The 21,997-nt window shown below is 38.1% G+C and overlaps 1 protein-coding gene across 1 annotated transcript in view; it reads right to left on the reverse strand.

Annotated features, from left to right (window-relative positions):
* The window catches only part of FBXL4 (F-box and leucine rich repeat protein 4), a 75,331-nt gene extending 53,937 nt beyond the window's left edge, over window positions 1–21,394 (reverse strand). The window contains exons 1-3 of the mRNA XM_081828694.1: window positions 21,240–21,394; window positions 6,777–6,894; window positions 5,538–6,121 (exon numbers count right to left, since the gene is read on the reverse strand). Of these exons, the coding sequence (XP_081684820.1) occupies window positions 5,538–6,049 (512 nt within the window). The 5' untranslated portion in view covers window positions 6,050–6,121; window positions 6,777–6,894; window positions 21,240–21,394. The remainder of the gene's footprint in view (window positions 1–5,537; window positions 6,122–6,776; window positions 6,895–21,239) is intronic.
* Between the last annotated feature and the right edge of the window lie 603 nt (window positions 21,395–21,997).

Raw genomic sequence — 21,997 nt, forward strand, 5'->3', positions numbered from 1 at the left:
TATCATCAGTTTTTAGAAATATTTTAAAATGTCTAAATATAAAAAACTTTCATGTATCTAAATTAGTCATATTTTACTTTTTCTTGATAACCTAAAAAGTAACAAAAATTATAAAAAGAGAAAAATTATTTTCTAGGTCTGTGGCCATCTGAATTAAACTAACATTAACTATAAGACCAATACAAATTGATCCTGAGGGATCTGCATTAAAGTGAATTTTTATTTACAATTTCCTAATAGAACTAGAATATATTATTTCCAAGTTAGAAAGAGAAAGGTATCTATTTTATCCAACAAGAGAACATGCCAATATTATTTTATTCTGGAAAACTAAAGCCAGAATCTTAAAACCTAGTCAGTGAAAACAAGCAAGCAAATACAAACAAATGTACATGCGCACACACATACACACACACACATACACACACACACTCCTTTCTGTGAGACAGCTCCAACTCTTTTAATCCTCTTGACCCAGGGCAGTGTTAAGGAGAGTAAACTGCTTTAAGTCATGCCCTCTGTGGTCTGTACATTTATCTGTTTACTATATGTGCTCACACACTGTATATATGTATGGGACAAATCTGACCAACTCCAATGTCCTATGTAAGTATTTTAATCTACAGTATCACATATGAAAAATCAGCTTGGAATTCCATTCTGGCTGTGCTTAGAGCACTTAATTCTGGAATGGTAACCAACAGCATTCTCTTCATCAGCCCACTTATTTCCCTTTCTATTGTACTGAATGCCTACTATGTGTCCAGTTCTTAGAAACAAATCCCTCTCTGTGATGTTGATCTGTTGCTTCTCCATTGAGAAAGTCTCTCTAGGGCACCCCAGAAGCAACTGGGAAACAGAGAAAGAGAGATGTTCACCAATGGAAACCAGAGAAACAAGTTTTCCAGCATATTTAGGTTGGACCCTGGCACATGGATGCAAAAAGCTTCCCTGTAACCAAAATTCCTCCTGGTTAGTAAGCATATCTAGTAGCCAGCACAAAGAAAGTTCTCTTGCCAACACTGTTCCATTCCATCAGCTGAAAGTAAAGGGATAGAAGAGGAACACCAACAAGAATAAAAGAAAGCTATTTAGATAGTACACCTACTCACTCCCTGCCTCCCAGCCCATCTCTAATTGGAACTAACTAGCATGTGCTTTAACAAAATCATGCTTCTTGGCCTACAAAGTCAGGACCAGACAATGACCAATTTGTGAAACTGTTGCTTAAGCAACTTCCTTTGGCAGCAAATTCTCTCTGTGACAGCCACTGTCTTTCTCCCTTTCTTAACTTCAGTATTATATAAGTGTTTTCACTTTATTTTTTTAAGGACTATTTATTTATTTATTTATTTGACAGAGAGTGAGAGAGAGAGAGGGAACAGAGGGAACACAAGCAGGGGGAGTGGGGAGAGGGAGAAGCAGGCTTCCACCTGAGCAGGGAGCCCAATGAGGGGCTCAATCCCAGGACCCTGGGATCATGACCTGAGCAGAAGGCAGATGCTTAACGACTAAGCCACCCAGGCGTCCCTAATTAAGTGTTTTTAATGCTCAGAAAAATCCACTAAATTTGATCCCCAAATAACTTTATTCCAATCGGTTTCTTTAATATGACCTCAATTTGTCATTTTCTTTCTCCTCTTTTCCTGTCTCTTTTTTCCAATGTGTAACCCTGTGCTAGCCTATCTTCTGACTCTTACACAAGCCTCCATTAACATCTTATCCTCAGGACTGGGACACTGGATACTACCTGTTTTATTTTCTCTGAATCGGGCACTAAGCAAGAAGTAAGAAGACTCTGAGATCTTATAGAACTACCTGTAACTTGTCTACTTCACTTACTGAACAAAAAAAATGCAACCAGAAAAAAAGGGGAAAGATTGCTTTTAAATTTTGAATGTTCTGGGACTACAAGTCCATTTCCTGCAAACAAATTCCTGAGCCACTCCAACACACTCTCTTGCTTGCTAACTCTTAAGGTGGGCATAAAACCACGTGCTCAATTAAAATAATAGGCAGTACAGTCCAGGGGTTCCCAAACAACAGCGTGTGATGGAGATTTCCATGACTAAATGTGAAAAATAAGGAATGTATTGGTATGTATAAAAATATGCACACATACACATGTAAAATCACCAGCCATTCTTTAAGATTCTGATCATGCCAATTTCCCAGTATAAACTGAAGTTTCTTGTATAAAGTGATGGTGATGATAAATGATGTTAGTATTTCATGGGTTTGTCTTTTTAGGTGTACTCATTTAGCAAAGTAAATAATGTGACAACCTGTATCAGTTCTCTAATGTTTATTATCATTATTATTATCTTTCCTAGTTTATGACAGCCAACGTTCCCTACCTGTACTCCACTTAGACCTCCTGGGCAGTTCTGTGGGCCCACTCTCCACACCTCCCAGCTTTGCTGCTAAGGGCTTCCCCCTGCAACCTTCTTCAGAGAACTGCTTGGGCTCCTAGAGCCTCTTCATCCAGAGGGTAGCATGTGCCTGGAAGATTTCCATTCCCCTTCCCACTCCCCTCACCCACAGTCCAAGACAGACGGGTGCAGGAGCATAAGAGCCCGGCTCCCTGACAACTTTTCCTCCAGGCTGACTGCGACTTCTTAGGAAAGTGCATCCTTGCCTGACTTCTTCCCTTCCCCACAGTGCTCTCTCCACTCTCTTAGTGCTTCCTCCAGGAGCCCTTCCATTGCGAATCATCTGCGTAACAGTCTTCTCAAGGTCTGCTTCTGGGACACTGGATCCAAGAGCCTGTGATTCCCAAAGTCTGGAATCCACTAGTCTAGATCTTGACAATGGCACTTCCACGCCTGTGGCCCTTCGCTAGCTTGTTCTCCACACTTTTTCACTTCTTTAAACACCAAGACCTCACCTCATGACTTCATCTTTGCAATGTGCTGTTCTCTCTCCACCTTCCCCATCCAAACTAAAGCTTCACTCAACTTTTGGGTCTCAGTGAAGTCACTTCCTCAGGGAAGACCTCTCTGAGCCCCAAAGACTAGGTTTGCCCTCCACCACTACACGTTCCCTATGATCTCACGTTCTTCTTCCAGGCTGGCCTATAAAACACTCAAAGAACAAGAGCCATGTTCGTCTGGTTCTTTGTTTTGTTCCCAGCAGTGAACTGGCAGAGAGGGTGTTTAATGTTTCCGACTGTTTAAAGAAATTCACCAAAATGTTAACAGTTACTGAATCTGGGGAGAGTTGTGAGGGTTTTTTTTTTCCTGTGTATTTTCTTTCTTGATATAACAAGTTTTTTTAAACAATGAAACATCTACTGATTTCATAATCAGTAAAATTTAAAAGGTCCTTTTATATCCTGCAATAATATATATTGGTTGGATCCTTTTTCTCTTAAAATTTAATGGTATTTTCTGTGGAATAAAGCTAAAAGTCAGTTAAGCAAATTAGAGATACATTTGTAAATAAAGTTGCCACTTTAATCACAACCATATACTACAACTCTCAGCTAGGAACCCAAGAGCATGATTTATATTCAAAATCAGTTATGCACACATTATGGTTTAGATTAAAGATATTACATGTTTCATAGATCTCATTCCCAAATTTATCTAGCTTTTTAGGGAAAAAGTACATAACTTTGTAGGAAAGAGACAAAGAATGACAGAATCCAATAAAAACAATTCTCACATAAAGAAAGGATCCTGCCCAAGGTACTTTTTCTCTCAGAAAAAAATTAAACAAAACAAATCTGTATATTAAAGGATGCTGGTTCTCTGTTTTATAAAAAATAGATTCATTAATAATATTATTCATGATGAATTATCAAGGTCATTCTGAAAAGAACAAACAAAGATCATCCCAGCAGGCTCCAGCTTGAGCTGAGCTGTACTCTGCATTTGTTTCCTGACACTGGGGAGGTGTTTTGAGGGTACAAGGGCCCTCAAGGAAGCAGTGTGTCAGGTGGTTAAGTGATCCTTGTCCCCACTCCTCCTCCAGTGGCAGCTGGGGACTGACAGTTTAATAGGTGCCCAAAAACTGCTCTGCGGTTCGAATAAGCTCAAAAGGGCAGGGCTTTTTGTCTACTTGGTTCATTGTTCACTGCTGTATCCCTGGTATCCAAATCAATGCTTAGCACATGGAAGACACACATATATTTAATGAATGAATTAGCAAAGTGATAGATCACCGATATCAACAAGTAATAGAAAAATGAGAAAATAATATGATTAGATAGTTCAAGGAGAAGGAAACATAAATGGCTCTTAAACATGAAAGCATATACAACCTCAGAGACAATAAAAGTATTTTAACTTAAGGTTTACATGAGATAACATTTTCACCTACCAAAATGACAAAAATATTAAAATTTATTAACACACTCTGTAGCTCACATGAGGCTTGGACAAAACATGTATGCATATACAATGCTAGCAGGAATATAAATAAGCAGAGCCTCTTTGAAGAGAAATTTGGCACTATCTATCAAAACTGCAAATGCATAGACCCCTTGGCCTGGCAATTCTTTTGGGATCTTAACCCACAGACATACTTGCACATATGTAAAATGATTTATGACAAGGTTATTCATTGCATTAATGTTCATAATAGCAAAAGCATGGAAAAACTAAGTACCCATCAAAAGGTGATTGGTCAGTAAGTTGGAATACATATACACTGTGCATTACTTACAACCACAGAAAAGAATGAGGAACCTCTCTTTGCACTTATATGAAAGGGGAAACAAGGTATAGGGCAATGTGAATAGTATGCTTATTTTTTGTGTATAAAGAAAATAAAAATGTATTTGTATTTGTTTATATCTGCATAAAGAAACTGAAAAGAAATAAATAAGTGGATAAAAGTGATTTCTTTGAAGATGGGTGGGTCTTAGGCACGTGGAGAACAGAGTACATGCAAGACTGCATTATGTACTTTTTAGATTATTGAACTATGTGAATACATTACCAGGTCAATAATTATATTTTTTAAAAAACAGGAGGCTGAACTACAAAAAGAGAGAGAGACAGAGACACTGCTATGCAAATTGATGTAAGTAAACAGGCTTTTAGAAAGAATGCACAAATTTCTCAAAGCAACATTTGTTTTTAAAAGAATATGCTTGTTACAAAGACATTCCCCTAACATTAAAGCTAATTCCCTAAGTACCCCTCCTAAAGTATCACTATAGATCTACTTTGAGTTACTCACTGTGTGTTAAAGCAGTAACATGATGCTTGTTTGAAAATATGTTACAGGTCATATTTCCTACTAACTTCTCAGATTGGCCCACATCCCAATTAACTGATATCACCCTTTTTGTTTATAGTAACTTGTGATGCATAAATCTCATGATCTATGAATATTACGGTGTAAGTGTTACATGTATAAAGAATGTATTACAGCTTTAAATATGTGATTTTTCTTTCCCTATCAGAAAACTAAAGAAAATTTTAAAAATCCAATTTGTTCAAATTACTTAGAATAAGAAAAGACATCCAATATTAAAACAAACATAACCTTTCAGCCATATAATTTGGTCATTAAAAAATGAGTCTTACCTTACTTCAGCTGGTGGAATTGGTGAATAGGGATTTGCAGAACAAGCCAGAATTCTAATGACTGCTCCAGGATGATAGGTTTCCAGAACATGAACGGCTGTTGGATACACCTGTTGTTCAAAAGTAAGTTCCACGTAGTCTTGGCTTTGAAAATTAGGCGGTGTCCTCTTGAATGGCAAGGAAGCGCTAGGACACTGATCCCACCATGTTCCATAAGTTCGAAATACAGCTGTCTGAGTGAAGTCACCAGAACTTGGAAATACATTTGGTACACCTGCCAAATTCCACATGGTATAGGACATACTATTTTCACTTCCATAATGGGAACTGAAATCCACTACTTCTTTGGCATACTGGACCACCTCTGCGTTGAGAGGGGAAGTCCGGCTGTTTGATTCTATAGTTCTACGGCTGTTCATCATTTCTCCTCTTGTAGCTGTCCTGGCTCGGCGCCGAAGGCATATATAATAAAACATGGTCAGAACTGTTAACATGGGAAAGACTGGTGACATCTAGGTGTGAATTATGAAGCTTCAAAAGGTCAGGTGTCCTCAGTAAGACGCATGAACTCTTTGAAGGATGTTCTAAAAAAAATGAATGGCTTAGTAAAGTAAAAATAATTCAGATACACAGAAAAATGCATGGATAAGGTAATAATTAGGCTTTTCCCCCAATGTAATTTCCCAGAATGAAACTGAAAAAGCAAAATTCACTGTAAATGTAAATCTCTGGTATAATTTATCGAATGAATTTTTAAGAAACCTATATATTGATAATATATACAATTTTATGCTATATGGGAAGCAAAACTGATATTATAAGGCAATGGAAAGTATATGATCCAAAAAACCCAATTTTATACAAAATTATAACTATCTTTCAAAAAATACTAAAGTCCTTGAACTTCTAAAATGAAAATTATTTAAAATATCTAGCAAACCACTAAAACACTGCTTTAAATCCAAAAGAACTTTAAGGCATTTTATAATTTCACATTTTAACAAATGATTCCCTATTGTTAATTATTACTCACCTCCAAACATGCTAAGTACAGATTTCACGTTATGGGAATATAGTTTTCTGGAGCTGACAGTTAATCCAGACGAACTAAATTAACTGCCTTATACATCACAGATCACCAGACAGTGTTTAATTTATAACTCTTAGCAGTATTTGTTAGGGCAGGCCATGGCTGGCTGGCATCTGGTTTGCTGCCAGATACTCTTAGAAATCACTCACCCCAGAGAGAATGGTCACAGGATACACACAGGAAATGCAAAAGTTGGCATTCATCCATGTGGCCTGAAAACTGCATGCTGATTTCAGGTTCAAATGTTGAAATGTCACATTCTTTTACCTATAAGACAACAGTTTTAGAAGATCTTTTTATTTCCAACTTAGGAAGTCAAATATCTCAAAAAGATTATAGATCATCTTTTAGGTAAACAGACAAACATAAATAGCTACCTATTAAGTACAACTTTCAAACTGAACAGGTCACGTATTTCTGAATTTTGTGGACAATTCTAAATAATATAATTTTAAAATTTCAATACAGAATGTAAAAATGTAATAATGACCCCTTTCTATATAAACAACACAAACCTATAGCTATGGGTCCAAGTATGTGGGTAGACATATATTATGGGGACCACACGGTATTTTTTATCTCGTTTTATTTATTTATTTTTTTAAAGATTTTACTTATTTATTTATTTGAGAGAGAGAGAAACAGCATGAGAGGGGATAGGGTCAGAGGGAGAACCAGGCTCCCCACTGAGCCGGGAGCCCGATGTGGGACTCAATCCCAGGACTCCGCCGGGATCATGACCTGAGCCAAAGGCAGTCGCTTAACCAACTGAGCCACCCAGGCGCCCTATCTCGTTTTATTTTTTAAAAAAATTTCTAAATACAGTTGACACTCAATTTTACATTAGGTTCGGGTGTACAACATAGTGATTTAACATCTCTACACATTATGCTGTGCTCACCACAAGTGTAGTGACCATCTGTCACCATACAACACTATTACAGTATCATTGACTGTATTCCCTGTGCTGTACCTTTTATTCCCACGACTTATTCATTATATAACTAGAGGCCTGTATTTCTCCCTCCTCACCCTTTTTGCCTACTCCCCACCCCCCTTTCCTCTGGCAACTCTCAGTGTTCTCTGTATTTATAGGTTTGATTCTTTTTGTTTATTCATTTGTTTTGTTTTTTAGATTCCACATATAGTGAAATCATAAGGTATTTGTCTTTCTCTAATTTCAATTAGCATAATGGCTATGGTCCATCCATGTTGTTGCCACACATAGCAAGATCTCATCCTTTTTTATGGCCATATAATATTCCTCTCTCTCTCTCTCTCTCTCTGTGTGTGTGTGTGTGTGTGTGTGTGTGTTTACATCTTCTTTATCTATTCATCTATACATTTAGGTTGCTTCCATATCTTGGTTACTGTAAATAATGCTGCAAAGAACATAGGGGAGCATATCTTTTTGTGTTAGTGTTTCTGTTTTCCTGGGTAAATACCCAGTAGTGGAATTACTGGATCATATGGTATTTTTATTTTTAATTTTTTGAGGAACCTCCATACTGCTTTTCACAGTGGCTGCACCAATTAGATTCCCACCACCAGTGCACAAGGGTTTCTTTTTCTCCACATCCTCACCAACACTTGTTATTTCTTGTCTTTTTGATTTTAGCCATTCTGACAGGTGTCAGGTGATATCTCATTGTGGTTTTGATTTGCATTTCCCTGATGATTAGTGATGTTGAGCATCTTTTCATGTGTCTATTGGCCATCTGTATGTCTTCTTCAGAAAAATGTCTATTCATGTCCTCTGCCCATTTTTTAATCAGACCGTTTCTTGAAGGCAGGATCTAGCCAAAGATCTTCATTTCTCAAAGTACTCAGTACATGGTAGGCACAAAATATTTGACATGTTGACAGAAAGGTGATGAACAAACAAAAAATACTACAAAAGTCCAAAATAATTTAAGATTATATAACGGTATTCTTGTGCCTCTTAATCCCAGCCAGATTCAAACACACTGAAAGGCTTGACAAAATATAACCAGTAAAACAGTAAATAAAGAACTGAGCTTGAAACAAGCGAGGAAAATCCACAGTTGTGGGAAACAGACAAAAGAGAGCAGGAGCTGAAGTTAATACAACTGCTGGAACCAGGTACAGGCCTTAATCGTTATAAGGGGACTTTCTAATACCCATACAGAGAGGTTATTTCAAGCCAGGTCATATGTGGAAAGATCTTCATAAAGCCAAAAATAAGGAAAGATCATCCTATCTGTTAAAATCAGAAATATGAAAACTCACTGGCTAGGAAGCCTAAGGAGATATGACCTCAACTTGGGTAATGGGGAAAAGTCGCCGAGGGAAATCAGAACCCTATTAGGTGTACATTATGCATACAGCAAGGGCCTAAATTCACACTACTTTCATGAGTTAGAATCTCTACACCATCCCCAAGCCAAAAAAATTTAAAAAGATAAAGTAGCTCTGAACTGGTAAACTTTAGAACCTGTTAGGGGCAGATGTGAAACCTCTTTGCAGGGATACTTCCATGACACACGACACAGGACAGACTAAACCCTTACTAAAGATACATCACAGTAAAAACAGACTCCAAGGGAAAATGAACCACAATGAAGGTCAGTCAGTAGGCAGGCTCACGAAATGGAGGAACTTGAACCCCAAGAACAAGAAATAATAGAAAAATCTGAACAAGACATTTTTCTAGGGAAGAGTAATAAAACATGTATTAAAATAACTAAGGTGTTTCTGTAGCACACATTCCTAGTGCTAATGTACCATGAATCAACAACCTCAGGAAATATAACACCAAGTGCTAAAGTATAGGTCATGTTATAAATACAGGAAAATATTCCATTGTATATATATGGACCACATCTTCTTTACCCATTCATCTGTTGAAGGGCATCTCGGCTCTTTCCACAGTTTGGCTATTGCGGACATTGCTGCTATGAACGCTGGGATGCAGATGGCCCTTCTTTTCACTACATCTGTGTCTTTGGGGTAAACACCCAGTAGTGCTCAGCCATCAGAAAGGATGAGTACCCAACTTTTACATCAACATGGATGGGACTGGAGGAGATTATGCTCAGTGAAATAAGTCAAGCAGAGAAAGTCAATTATCATATGGTTGCACTTATTTGTGGAACATAAGGAATAGCATGGAGGACATTAGGAGAAGGAAGGGATAAATGAAAGGGGGGAAATTGGAGGGAGAGATGAACCATGAGAGACTATGCACTCTGGGAAACAAACTGAGGGTTTTGGGGGGGGGGGATTGGTTAGATTATGGGATAATATCAAAAGCAGCAAGAATGCCATATAAGCAATATCATCTTTAAGCTGCGTTAAAGCTAAATTTTACACTGAAGCAACATATGTAAAAGTGAGTTATAAACTGTAAATATATGTATTATATATTCAAACTTCTGCACAGGAGAAGAGAAATGTAAATGGATGCTTTATTTTTCCAACTATGAATAACAATAATCGTTATTTTTTGTAAGATAAAGCTAAAAATGACAAGTTTATGAAAGAAGGAAAAGCAGTGTACATACAGTACACTGAAAAAGCAAATATATTTACTCTTTTCCAGCAATACTATTCAGAAAAATATAATAAAATTAAAACCTGTTTTTGAAAATAAGGCATAGAAATAAAAAAGGAAGTGTGCAACCTATTGTTAACACCCTTTATTAATTATAAACTCCTTTCCAATCAACTAAGATGACACTATAAAAGTGTTTGGGGGGGTGCAGAAGAACATATGGAAAAGAAAGGATAGCTCCCTTTACTTTTCCCTGGGAAATGAAGCTGAAAAAGGGAATAGAGCCATAGTCTCAGGACTCATGTGGCCAGCAACGGCCAATGCTGAAGTCCAAATTGTCCATGTACTGTCTGGACTTTTGCCAAGGCCTGGAGGCAATTTGTGATAACCAATGAACATCCCAATGAGCAATGAACCAAATGCAAAAGATACAATAACTCTATTTTATGAGGAGAATGGGATTCAAAGACAAAATGACTTTTCCCACCTGGTGCAAATAAATAAATATTAGTCTGGTACACTAAAGTGGTCCAAAAGGGTGACTATAAAATATACCTTTTGAGAGACATTTTCTCTTCCAGTTCATTCAAAATGCTACTTCAATTTTTAAAACTCTCACAGCATATAAAAATATTATTTTCCATTTAAAAAAAGTCACAATTAGAAATAGGGTCACCGTTATTTTATTAGTTGTTTAATCCAATTACTTATCAACAACGGCTATGAGGGGAGAAATTCTCCACAACAAACGGAACTTTTATACTAGCACAATCAAGGAATACAGAACAACAGCCATTTTAACTTCTATCCTGAGACTTTCATACTCCTTGGGAAACAACTTGCTTTACACAACATGATTTTATTATAATACAACTTTATTTTCAACTACATCTTTCATGTTATAAAATGTTCAACAAAGTTAAATAATACAATTACAGAGAAAGCAATACCAGTGGAAAAGAGAAATTAAGAGGTATAGACAAGGGAGAACATATGTTTTCTACTGAGATTTGAAGTGAGATGGGGAGTCGATGAGGCGGAGAGAAGCAGGATGGCAGGAACCGCAGAGAAGATGGCTCCTGTTCCGGCACCGCAAAGAGGAGAAAGGCAAAGGACTGCCCATAAAATAAACAAAAGGAGGCCATCAAAATGAACTCGAAACAGGACCACGCCAAGGCCAAGTTCACAGTGGGATGAAAGAACCTAGAAACAAGCTTAAAAGCCCAAGAGGATTCTCAACTTAAAGTGAAAAGATAGAGGAGAAGCAAAAAGGACAGGCAACAAGGCACAGCCAGATACTGAAGACAAGTCACAACGCAGTCCTGCCGCAGAACGGCCCACAGACACAAGCCGATGAAGTGATGGGGAAAGACGAGGGTCTAGGCAGCTCCTCGGCATCACACCAAAATGTAACAGAGTGCATAATGTGGTAAGAAATCAAGATAAAAAGGCCAAACCTGGTAATGTTATCATTTCTGAATCCTGCCGAAACTGATCAAGAGACGCTATTTTGAGGAAGGGACTTTTCTGGACAAGTCTAGAAATCCAGACATCGGTGAATGGAGGAAAATATCAATCAAGAAGAGGGGAATTATATTCGAATTCAGTGCAGCAGCTGCCCCTCACAACCAGCCCTCTTTCCTGGCCTGCCCCCTCTATGCTTCTAGACAACCGCGGGCTCTTCTATCTCCTTCTGCCTGTCTGGTAACTTCTCCTTCCCGGGCCTTCTTCCTCTTCATTCTCAAATATATAGAGGTACCATTAAGAGAAGGCCAACTTTTAATAAAATGACACCCAAGAATGTTCCACCTACCTTGGCACGTCTTCTCCCCCTGTCCCTTCCATTTCCACACTCCCCACCTTTGCTGTAGAACATCTGCCTCACCCCCAGCCACACTCGTGCTTGCATACCTCAGCATCCTCAAGTCTTCCACTGAGGTTGGGCTGCTCTGGAATGCCCTGTTCTTCCCCACTTGGCAGCCTCTTATTCATCCTTTAAGGTCAGGTACAGACTTGGTCTACCACTCACTTTTTCTCTGCTCTTACATTTTTGTGTGCCATTCTTACGTGGTGAGATTTTCTTCTACCCCAATAGACTATGAATTCCTCAAGTTCAGAGAATGTGATTTAATCATAACTACACCCTTAGGGCTTAGCACATGCCAAGATATGCTCAATAAGCATTTGTTCTGGTTTTTTTTTGAAGATGGGCAGAGAAGATGGCGGGACAGAATTAAAATAAACACAGAAATGAAACCAGGGACTCTTCAAGATAAGAACACGAGGACCGAAAAATGAAGCAAAAAAAGTTCCATATCTTGATACAGAGCAAAAGAGGGGAAAAATGGATAATAAAAACCGAAACACAATAGGTAAGAATCAAATGCATGACTTTCTTTGAAGCCATCCAATAAGGAATAGTATACATATTGAAATTTTACCGTTCAAAGAGAATGTAAAAAAGTAGTAACCTCTGTTAGTACAAAAGCAGCCCCTGAACACATAAAAGAGACTTGACCTTGGCTACAAAGAAACTCTGATTGAAATTAAAGAAAGATCCATGAAAGAGATGATTGGAGAGGTAAAAGGGAACTATTTTCTCAAATACAATGAATTTTTTTAACACTCCAAATCTGTGTTAAGACCATAGAATGATTAAGAAGAACTGAAAAACTATGAGTAGAAAAGAAGTTTTTAGAAAAAGTGATAACCTGGAGCGCCTGGGTGGCTCAGCCGTTAAGCGTCTGCCTTCAGCTCAGGTCATGATCCCGGGGTCCTGGGATCAAGCCCCGCTTCGGGCTCCCTGCTCATCGGGAAGCCTGCTTCTCCCTCTCCCACTCCCCCTGCTTGTGTTCCCTCTCTCCCTGTGTCTGTCAAATAAATAAATAAATAAAATCTTTTAAAAAAATAAAATAAAATAATGTACCAATGTTAGTAAGGAGACTACTGGGGATGGAATATTACTTTACATGCCTCTCTTCCTCAAGTAAATTCTCCTCCAGTTAAAACACTTTTATTCTGATTACAGTTTTTATTCAACAAGGCTCCAATATAGAATAAACATGTAAAGTTCTTAACTGAGCCAAGTGTATGGACAGGGAACACAGAGCTTCCTAGCTAGCTTCAAAGCTTCTTGAAAATCCAGGCAAATAGAGCAAAAGAAAGCAGGGGAACCACTCAGGAAGAAAAAACCTAAAGGCCGAGGAAAAATCCTGAAAACCAAAAAGACTGAAGAGAGAAAACAAATCTCTCTAGCTACTAAAACCATAAAGGATATTGAATTTACTTTGTTCAAACACTAACTATACATTTTTGTACAGTAAAATAAAGAACTTTTACCTAATAGAAATATATTGAATTTACACTTAGCCTTCCTAACAAAAATCCAACTACAAGATCATAGGTATGTCACTGCTCACTATTGATGCTAAAAGAGCAATTAACTAAAATGGTATAATATTGTTAAATTAACTTTGGTGTGCAATTTACATTCCAAAAAAAAAAATGTACTCCATTTTAAGTGTGTAGCTTAATGAGTTTTGACAAAGACATATACCAATGTCACCACCTCCAGAATCTAAATATAGAATATTTCCATCAGCCCAAAAGGTTCATTGCTGCTCCCTCCCCATCACCCATCTACTTCCTGCACCAGATAAAAACTAACCTGCTTCTTATCACTATAAATGAGACTGTCCTTTATTCTAGAGTTACACATAAGTGAAATAATATGGACGTATTCTTTTGTGTCTAGGGTATTCTGCACAGCCTATCTTTAGATTTATCCCTGTTGTTATGTGTATCACTAGTTTGTTCCTTTTTATTGCTGAATCATATCCACTATATGGACATATCCACTCACCTGTTGATAAACATTTGGGTTGTTTCTTGTGCCAAAGTGTTTCTAAAATGGCTGCCAACATTTTACATTTCCACCAGCAATATATGAGACTTCTAGTTGTTCCACATCCTCATCAGTAGTCAATGTTGTCAGTCTTGAACCATTCCAGGGGGTGGGTGGTAAATACCTTGTTTTAATTTGCATTTCTCAATTGACTAGTAATGATGTGGAGCATTTTTTCATGTCTTTATTTGCTATTTGTATCTTCTTTAGTGAAATGTCTATTTTACCCATTTTTTTAGAATCAGGTTTTTTTTGTTTTCCTATTATTGAGTTGTAAGAGTTCTTTGTACATTCTAGATATAAGGTTTTTATCAGATATATGTTTTGCAAACATTTTCTACCAGTCTGTGCCGGGCTTTTCATCTATTTGATATATTTTAAAGAGAAAACTTTTCAATTTTTATTAAGTCCAATTTATCATTTTTTTCCCTTTTATGGCATATTTTTGTGTATCCTAGCGAACATTTTACTTAAGAGCAATGTCAAGTATAATTTCAAAAGGGTAAACTCTGGGACAGATAATATTTAATACCTTAAACCTGGGAACAGTTAATTACAGATTAATGAAATTTTAAGATGATACCAAATTGGATGCTGCAAACACTTCCAGTGGGAATGCAAAATGGTATAGCCACTTTGGAAAACTTTGGCAGTTTATTATAAAGCTCAACATACCCTTACCAAACCATCTAGCAATCCTACTCCTACATTATTTATCCAAGTGCACTGAAAACCTATTTGCAAACAAAAACCTGTATGCAAATGTTTATATATTTATTCATAATCACTCCAACCTGGAAACATGAATGATGTCCTTCAACAGGTGAAAGGATAAAACACCACACATCCATACAATAAAATAGTACTTAGTAATAAAACAGAATGAACCACTGATTTAGCAAATAGCACAGATGAATCTTAAAATGATTTTGTAAGGGAAAGAAGTTATACCCAAAAGGCTACATGTTATAGAACTTCATTTATAGAATACTCTGAAAAAAGCAAACTATAGGGAAGGCAAACAGATCAGTGATTGCCAGGAAGTTAGAGGAAAAGACGGGTTGACTCCAATGACTACAACGGGCCCACACAAAGGAATTCCTTGGGTGATAGGACTGTTCTGTATGCTTTTTGATTTCAGTCTTTGTTTTGGACCAAAACAAAGTCAAGTTGGAGATTTAACATCCTCATATTGGCTTATTTATGGGGGTCCTACTTTATTAGTCTGTTCTTGACCAGCACACTCTGAAAGCTATCTATTAGTTGACATGTCCTGCCCACTCATTGTGTCTAGGACAAAGCCCAATCACAGAGGCCCTTCCATTCACCTGGCTTTAGGGAACTACCCCTCTGGAAGAGAAGAACAGTGACCTTCATGACTTCACAGAGATTCCCAACCAGGAACAAATCAGCCAACACAGATCTGCATTTATATGTAGGAGTAGAATTACCTATCTTAAAGACAAGGAAATAAGTTGGGCAATTAGAGCAAATGGTCTCCAGTAAAAGTTAGTAAACAATAAGGAAGTAGTTTTAAAATCATAATTGTTATCTTTAGTGTGAATTAATAGAGTATAGGATTCACAAAACAAGGAGAAACTATTTTAAAAAAATTTTAAGGTCTTCGAAATCAAAAACATGGTGGCCAAATTAAAAATTTAAATGAAAAAAATGATGAGTAACTTAGAACACAGATACAAGAAACCTAATGCCTATATAAAATGAATGCAAGAGACTGAAGCTGATAGAAATTCAAGGAAATGCTAGAAGATAATGTAATATTTCAGGAATTCTAAAGAAAAAAACTGACTCAAACTCTTATTCACATAGAAAAACAAAAAACACAATGAAAAATGTTTCTGGACATGCAAATATACTTCCTGTAACTCTTCTTAAAAAAATCTTCAAGAAAATATTCCAGTCAAAAACCAAAGAAAGTAAGTATTTTCAAAAGGGAAAGATGTAATATTCAAGTTACTAGTGACCTTACAGTCAAATTTAAGTCTTTACAGATACAGTACTGGTGAAGATGAAAAGGATGGTTAGGGGGAAAAAAACACAAGTAATGTAAAAAAAAAAAAAAAAATCAAATCAATAAAAGCATGTAGGGAAGGCAAGGAGTTACAGCCTCACGTTATTGAATGGAGGTATAAGGGAACAGTTATAGATGATTTTAGAATTTCTGAACTTGTAAGGGAGAGAAAAAAAGGTAAATATGAATAGATTAAATTATCCTATTAAAAGATAAAGTCTTTTGCACAAGGGATCTTTGTAATGGAACTGTTCTGTATTTTGACTGTGGTGGTGGTCACAAGATATACATAATATTGCAGAGAATTAAATGCAAACACACACAAGTGCATGTAAAAGTCATGAAATCTGGATAAGGTCTATAAATTGTACCAATGTCAATTTCCTGGGTGTAATACTGTCCTATAGTTATGCAAGATGTTACCACAGGAGGAAACTAGGTGAAGCATACATAGGATTTCTCTATATTATTTCTTATAATTGCATATGAATCTATAATTATCTTTTTTTTTTTTTCCCCAGAGGGAGGAGACGGGCTGAGGGAGAAGGAGAGAGAGAATCTTAAACTGGCTCCACACTCAGCACAGAGCCCAACGCGGGGCTTGATGTCATGACCCTGAGATCAGGACATGAGCCGAAATCCTGAAATCAAGAGTCAAACGCTTAACCAACTGAGCCATCCAGGCGCCCCTCTATAATTATCTTTCTAAAAAAAGTTTAAAAATGCAAAAAAATAAAATTTTGAATTAGGAGGAGGGAAAACTAGAGAGAGAAATAAAAGTCCAGCTATATGATGTTTGATGTTTAAAAGAGGCAAGTAAAGCAAAATGATGTGGAATGACTAAAATTAAACATATGAGCAATAAAGATCTGGTACACACAAAACTGACAGAGATGGCAATAGTAATATCAGACAGTGTTGACTCCAAGGCAAAAATCATCAAACAAGGCAAAAAGGATATTTTATATTTTGTAAGACAAAAATCCAAACAATTACACATAGGATGAATTCAACCAAATTGACAGTCACAGAAGGAAACCAACATATTTTGCTCCATTTTGAGGGAAAAAATAATATCATATAATAAATGTAGTAAAAATAACAGGGAAAGGATGGCTTATCAAAAAAAAAGTTTTAGAAAAATGTCCAGATACTTAGAAAAATAAATTTGGAATATTATCATAGCAACCATTTTTAAATCTAAATTTATGATACAAAATATCCAATTAGGGGAATTTGTACAAAGTATTTTAATAATCTTGGGGTGGAAACTTAGAGGTCATAAAGGAAGAGAATAATAGAACAAAATTTCTGTAAAGCAAAAGTTCCCAGAAAAAGCATTAGAAGAATAGACTATGAAAAAAAAAATACTATCAAACGGTGTACCAAGTCACTAGTAGCCACAACATGTAAAGAGCTATTACAAACCAATAAGAAAAAGAGAAACACTTCAACAGAAAACTAAGTAGATGATGAACATGTAAGTTACAAAAGAATGCAAATGACCAATAATTTACAGACATTTAACTCCATCGATAAACAAAGAAATGCAAAATTAAAACAGTAAAAACATACCATTTTTCATCCATAAAACTACTAAAATGTTAAAAATGATTGTATCCCCTGGATACAATTCTTCACAGGTCTCTCATGTTTCTGCATGTCTTATAAGCCGGAGCACTGATGGCCTTTGTTCCAGACTATCTTTTCAGGAAGGTCTATATAGCAAACATCCATGGTAGATAAAGAGAGGTTTCCCTTTGGAGAAGAGGACACGTTTGTCTATTATCCAGTATAATAAATACAATGCCTCTCTCTAGGACAAAGGTTAAGCAAGTTTACTTGCAGCCCATTACGGAAGATTCAGGTTCCCTAAACTCAGGGTTCCTGTCCTGTAATGTAATCTGTGTGTGCTAGAGTCACCTCTTCATTATCACATCACCCAGCAGAAACGGGTTCAAGGAAGCAGCACAAGAAAATGATGATACTCTGGCTACTGCTGTTGCTGTGCTTTGTCTCTGGCCCTGGAGTCTCATGTCTTTTGCCAGTAACCATGAAACTGTTGGCTGCAAGTAGGGTAAAATCTCAAGACCTGTAACAATCCATGGCAATGATATGGCAGCAGCAGCATTCTTATAAAGTGTATAAATTTACTCTTCCAACACCTTTTGAAGAGCAATATGGCACAATCTATCATAATTTAAAATGTATATAACCTTCGAACCAGCAATTGCTTGTCTAAGCATTTACACCAAGGAAATAAACAAATGTGCTAATATATACATACAAAACGAATAATAGAAATAAATTTCTATTCTGTAACAGAAATAAATTTGAAATAGCTTAAATTTCTATTCTGTAATAGAAATAAATTTGAAATAGCTTAAATATCAACAGGGAATCAGTTAAATAAATTTTCGGTTATTCCTACACTGAAATACCAGAGTCTTTCAAAAGATAATGTTATATGCACTGACATAGAAAGATGTCATCAATTATTACTAAATGGAATTTACAGAGAATTATATATAGTACACTGCCATTTATGAAACAAATGTAGACTTATACACATGTATTTTTTGTGTCTGGAAGGAGAACAAATGATTAATGATGATCTCTGGGAAATGTGGTTATTGAGTAGGTGGGCACACAACACTTTCACTCTCTCCTTTGGCTACTTCTGTATTACTTGACTTTTTTTTTTTTTCAAGAATGTATATATTCATTTTATAATCTAATAAAGTTTCTAAGCATCTGTTATGGCAGCACTTGAAAATTCATTACATTTAAGACGTCCAGTTGGGATGGTAAAGTACAAATGGACAAGGGGCTGTCCTGGGTGTCATTTCTATGGGCATTATCCCTCAGAGCTGCTGAAACCAGGTACAGAAAGTCCTGAGTCATAGCTGAGAAGAGACACACTACACTTACTAATAACACAATCCAAAGTTAAAAGACATGCAGATTTTGAACAGCTGCTTTTCTATGTACAACTCTGAGGAGCAACTCTGCGTGGCAAGTTCTGAGGTACCAAGAGAAGGGATTTATTTAGCAATGGTTAATGATTCAACATACCATGAAATAGGTTAACTAAAAAAAATAATAATTTCAAGCACAGACAAGAAATTTTAGAGGGGCAGGGGAGGGGTTGGTAAGGTGGCTTAGTCGGTTGAGCATCCAACTCTTGATTTCGGCTCAGGTCATGATCTCAAGGTCTTGGGATGGAGCCCCTGCTCTGCAGGTTGGGCTCTGCGCTCAATGCAGAGTCTGCTTGAATCTTCTCTCTCCCTCTCCCTCTGCCCCTCCCTGCTGCTCATACTCTCTCCAAATAAATAAATAAAATCTTTTAAAATAAATAAAAAAAATAGAAGGGAGGGAAGGAAGTCTATTTAACCCCATTAAGTGTCCTCATTACAAAAATATTTAGTGGTCTATGATATGCCAGACACTGTTTGAATCACTAGACATTAAACACATTATAAAGCTAGAGTAAGAAAAGCAGCATGGTATCAGCACAAGAAGCCAGAAATCACTGAACAGCAGTTCAGAAAATGTCTTTAGAATACGCAAGAATTAGGACCTTGGATAAATAGAGTATTTGTTATCAGTAGGGAAAAACAGAATCCAACAAATGATGATGGGATCAATGGCTGATAATTTTGAATGTGGGGAAGTGCCTTACTTCCTTCCTCACACTAAAATATACATGAGGTAGGTTAAAGACTTTTGGATGAAGCCTAAGATCATTAAAAGTACTAGAAGAAAACAGGTGGATATATATATATTTACAGTTCATGTGGCAAAAAGTGTAAGAGGACACCAAAGTTAGCTCCATGAAGTTAAGACAGAATGTTGATCACAGGAAAATTATGATGATGAGGCAGAGACTAAGACAGCAAAGAACAAAGGGGCAGTTTTTGCTAACTGACCATATCTGAAAGTAAAAGACAGCAGTTAACATTTTAAGATGTCATGTACACAGTACTATAATTGCATTACTTGATCACAGCATTATAAAGAAGAAATTAACCATTTTACATTGAGATGACCTCTCTGATTTTCAAGTCAGTAACAGAAGAGAAGCGCAGGAAATTGCAGGGTTCAGAAAAAGCCAAAATTTGAGACAGTTTAAAAAGTTGATACTCAAAAAAGAGGTATGAAAAGAAGAATCCAATTCAATGAGCAAATAGAGAGAGCCTACCATAGGGTGATCCACACTGCCACTAGAAGACAAGAACGCTGTCTCTTTCCCCCAAATGAAGAACTGTAGGATGGTTGATGTATTAAAAAAAAATCTCCCTTTACTTAACCAACAGGTATAATACGTAGTACAGAACTACAGAGGCATTAAGTGAGCCGTTTAAGGATAAAATGTGCCTGAAACCAAGGACTACAAGCCAAGAAGCAGTAACGGCAGCTTGTGTCCTCAAACAAATTGGAACAAGATCACCACACCTGGTGTTGAATCCTCCAGGGCACAACGCCAAACACGGGATCTCGTCAGTGCTACTACCGGACCACAGGTTTATATCACCTTGACTTTCTATTTATTCGTATATTTCAATTAGTGACTGCATCCCGAGGCTTATGTGGCAATAAGCATTTGGGAACCATCAAGGCAATCCAAAACCACTGTAAGCATGTTGACAAGGAGGCCAAGTGGCTGGTCACCATCAACACTACACTCTAAGGACACCCCTAAACATAGAAACAAGGTTGCTGCCGGTATCTTGTGGCAGTCCTGAAGACATGGGCCTGGTTAGTCAAAAACCATCCATGCCAGAGGGAAACCGAGGCAACACGCAGAGGAGCAACAAGTACACAGGCGGGCAGGTGGCCGACGCGGGACCTCAGGGTCAGCACCGCCCGCTGATACCGCGGTGTAAACAACCCTGGGCAGGGTGGATGCCGGGACGACGCCTCACGCCGTGCAGACAGAGTGGGGCGGAGAAGCAGTGCCCAAGGCACGTAAGCCGCTTACAGGTGCCCAGCAAGCTCCGCAAGCGCGGCGCAGGCTTCGAGAGGGGGCGACCGGTGGGGGACCTCTGCCCCGCGCCCGCGTTCCCCGAAGCAAGGCGCTCAGCCCTGGCCCGGCCCCGCCCCAGCGCTGAAGGAGGAAGACGGGAGACCCGCAGGAGGAAAAAGTATAGGAAGGGCCGTACCCTGCAGGGTCCGGGAGAGGTGCACGCCGTGGGGTTCACCAGCGACCCAGGCGGCACCGGGAGACGCGGGCGCGGGTGCGGCTCCCAGAGTCCCGCGCTCCGGCACGGCGACGGCGAGGCCGGCCCAGCGCGACCCGGAAGGAAGACGCAAAGACCGCGAGGAGGGGCGGGGCCGAGCCGGAGGGGAGGCGGGGCGCCGTTCCCGCTGGAATCTTACGAGGCGTCTGAACCGCCCCCTCCTAGGCCGAGGGGAGGAGATTCCTACAGACTTCCCAGCCCGAGTCGTGCCCTATAAATCGCCCAGTTACTACCCAGCAGGCAGGGGTTGAAATCCACTGCGGGAGTAATCCGTTCCTCGCACCAGCCTGCCATCTGTAGTGTAGTCCTGCTAGGGCTTTTGCAGTCCAGAGTTGGTGGGTCAGGTAATGCATAGGGATTATGGGTGGTAAGGTCTTCAGAGCTGAAATGGAAAATAAATTATAGGTGCTCTAGAGGCATAATTCACCAAGTTTGCAATCTCTTCTGCCCCACATACAAATCCGTCCTGCAAGCTCATTTCCCTCACATGTGGAACCCGTGACCATGATCTCTCAGGAACGAGATGGTCTCACGTCTCCCTTACTCAGTTACTTTTATTTATTTTCAGTAGATACAATATAAACTTTTTAAAGTTTGCATTATACTGATCTCGTTACAAGATTTCTACTGAGATGAAAAAAAACACTGACTAATGAAGAGATGAAAACATATTACTTGCT

Source organism: Leptonychotes weddellii, chromosome 8 (assembly GCF_054177405.1).
Source record: "Leptonychotes weddellii isolate Sample4059 chromosome 8, ASM5417740v2, whole genome shotgun sequence".
In the NCBI taxonomy this organism is placed as follows: domain Eukaryota; kingdom Metazoa; phylum Chordata; class Mammalia; order Carnivora; family Phocidae; genus Leptonychotes; species Leptonychotes weddellii.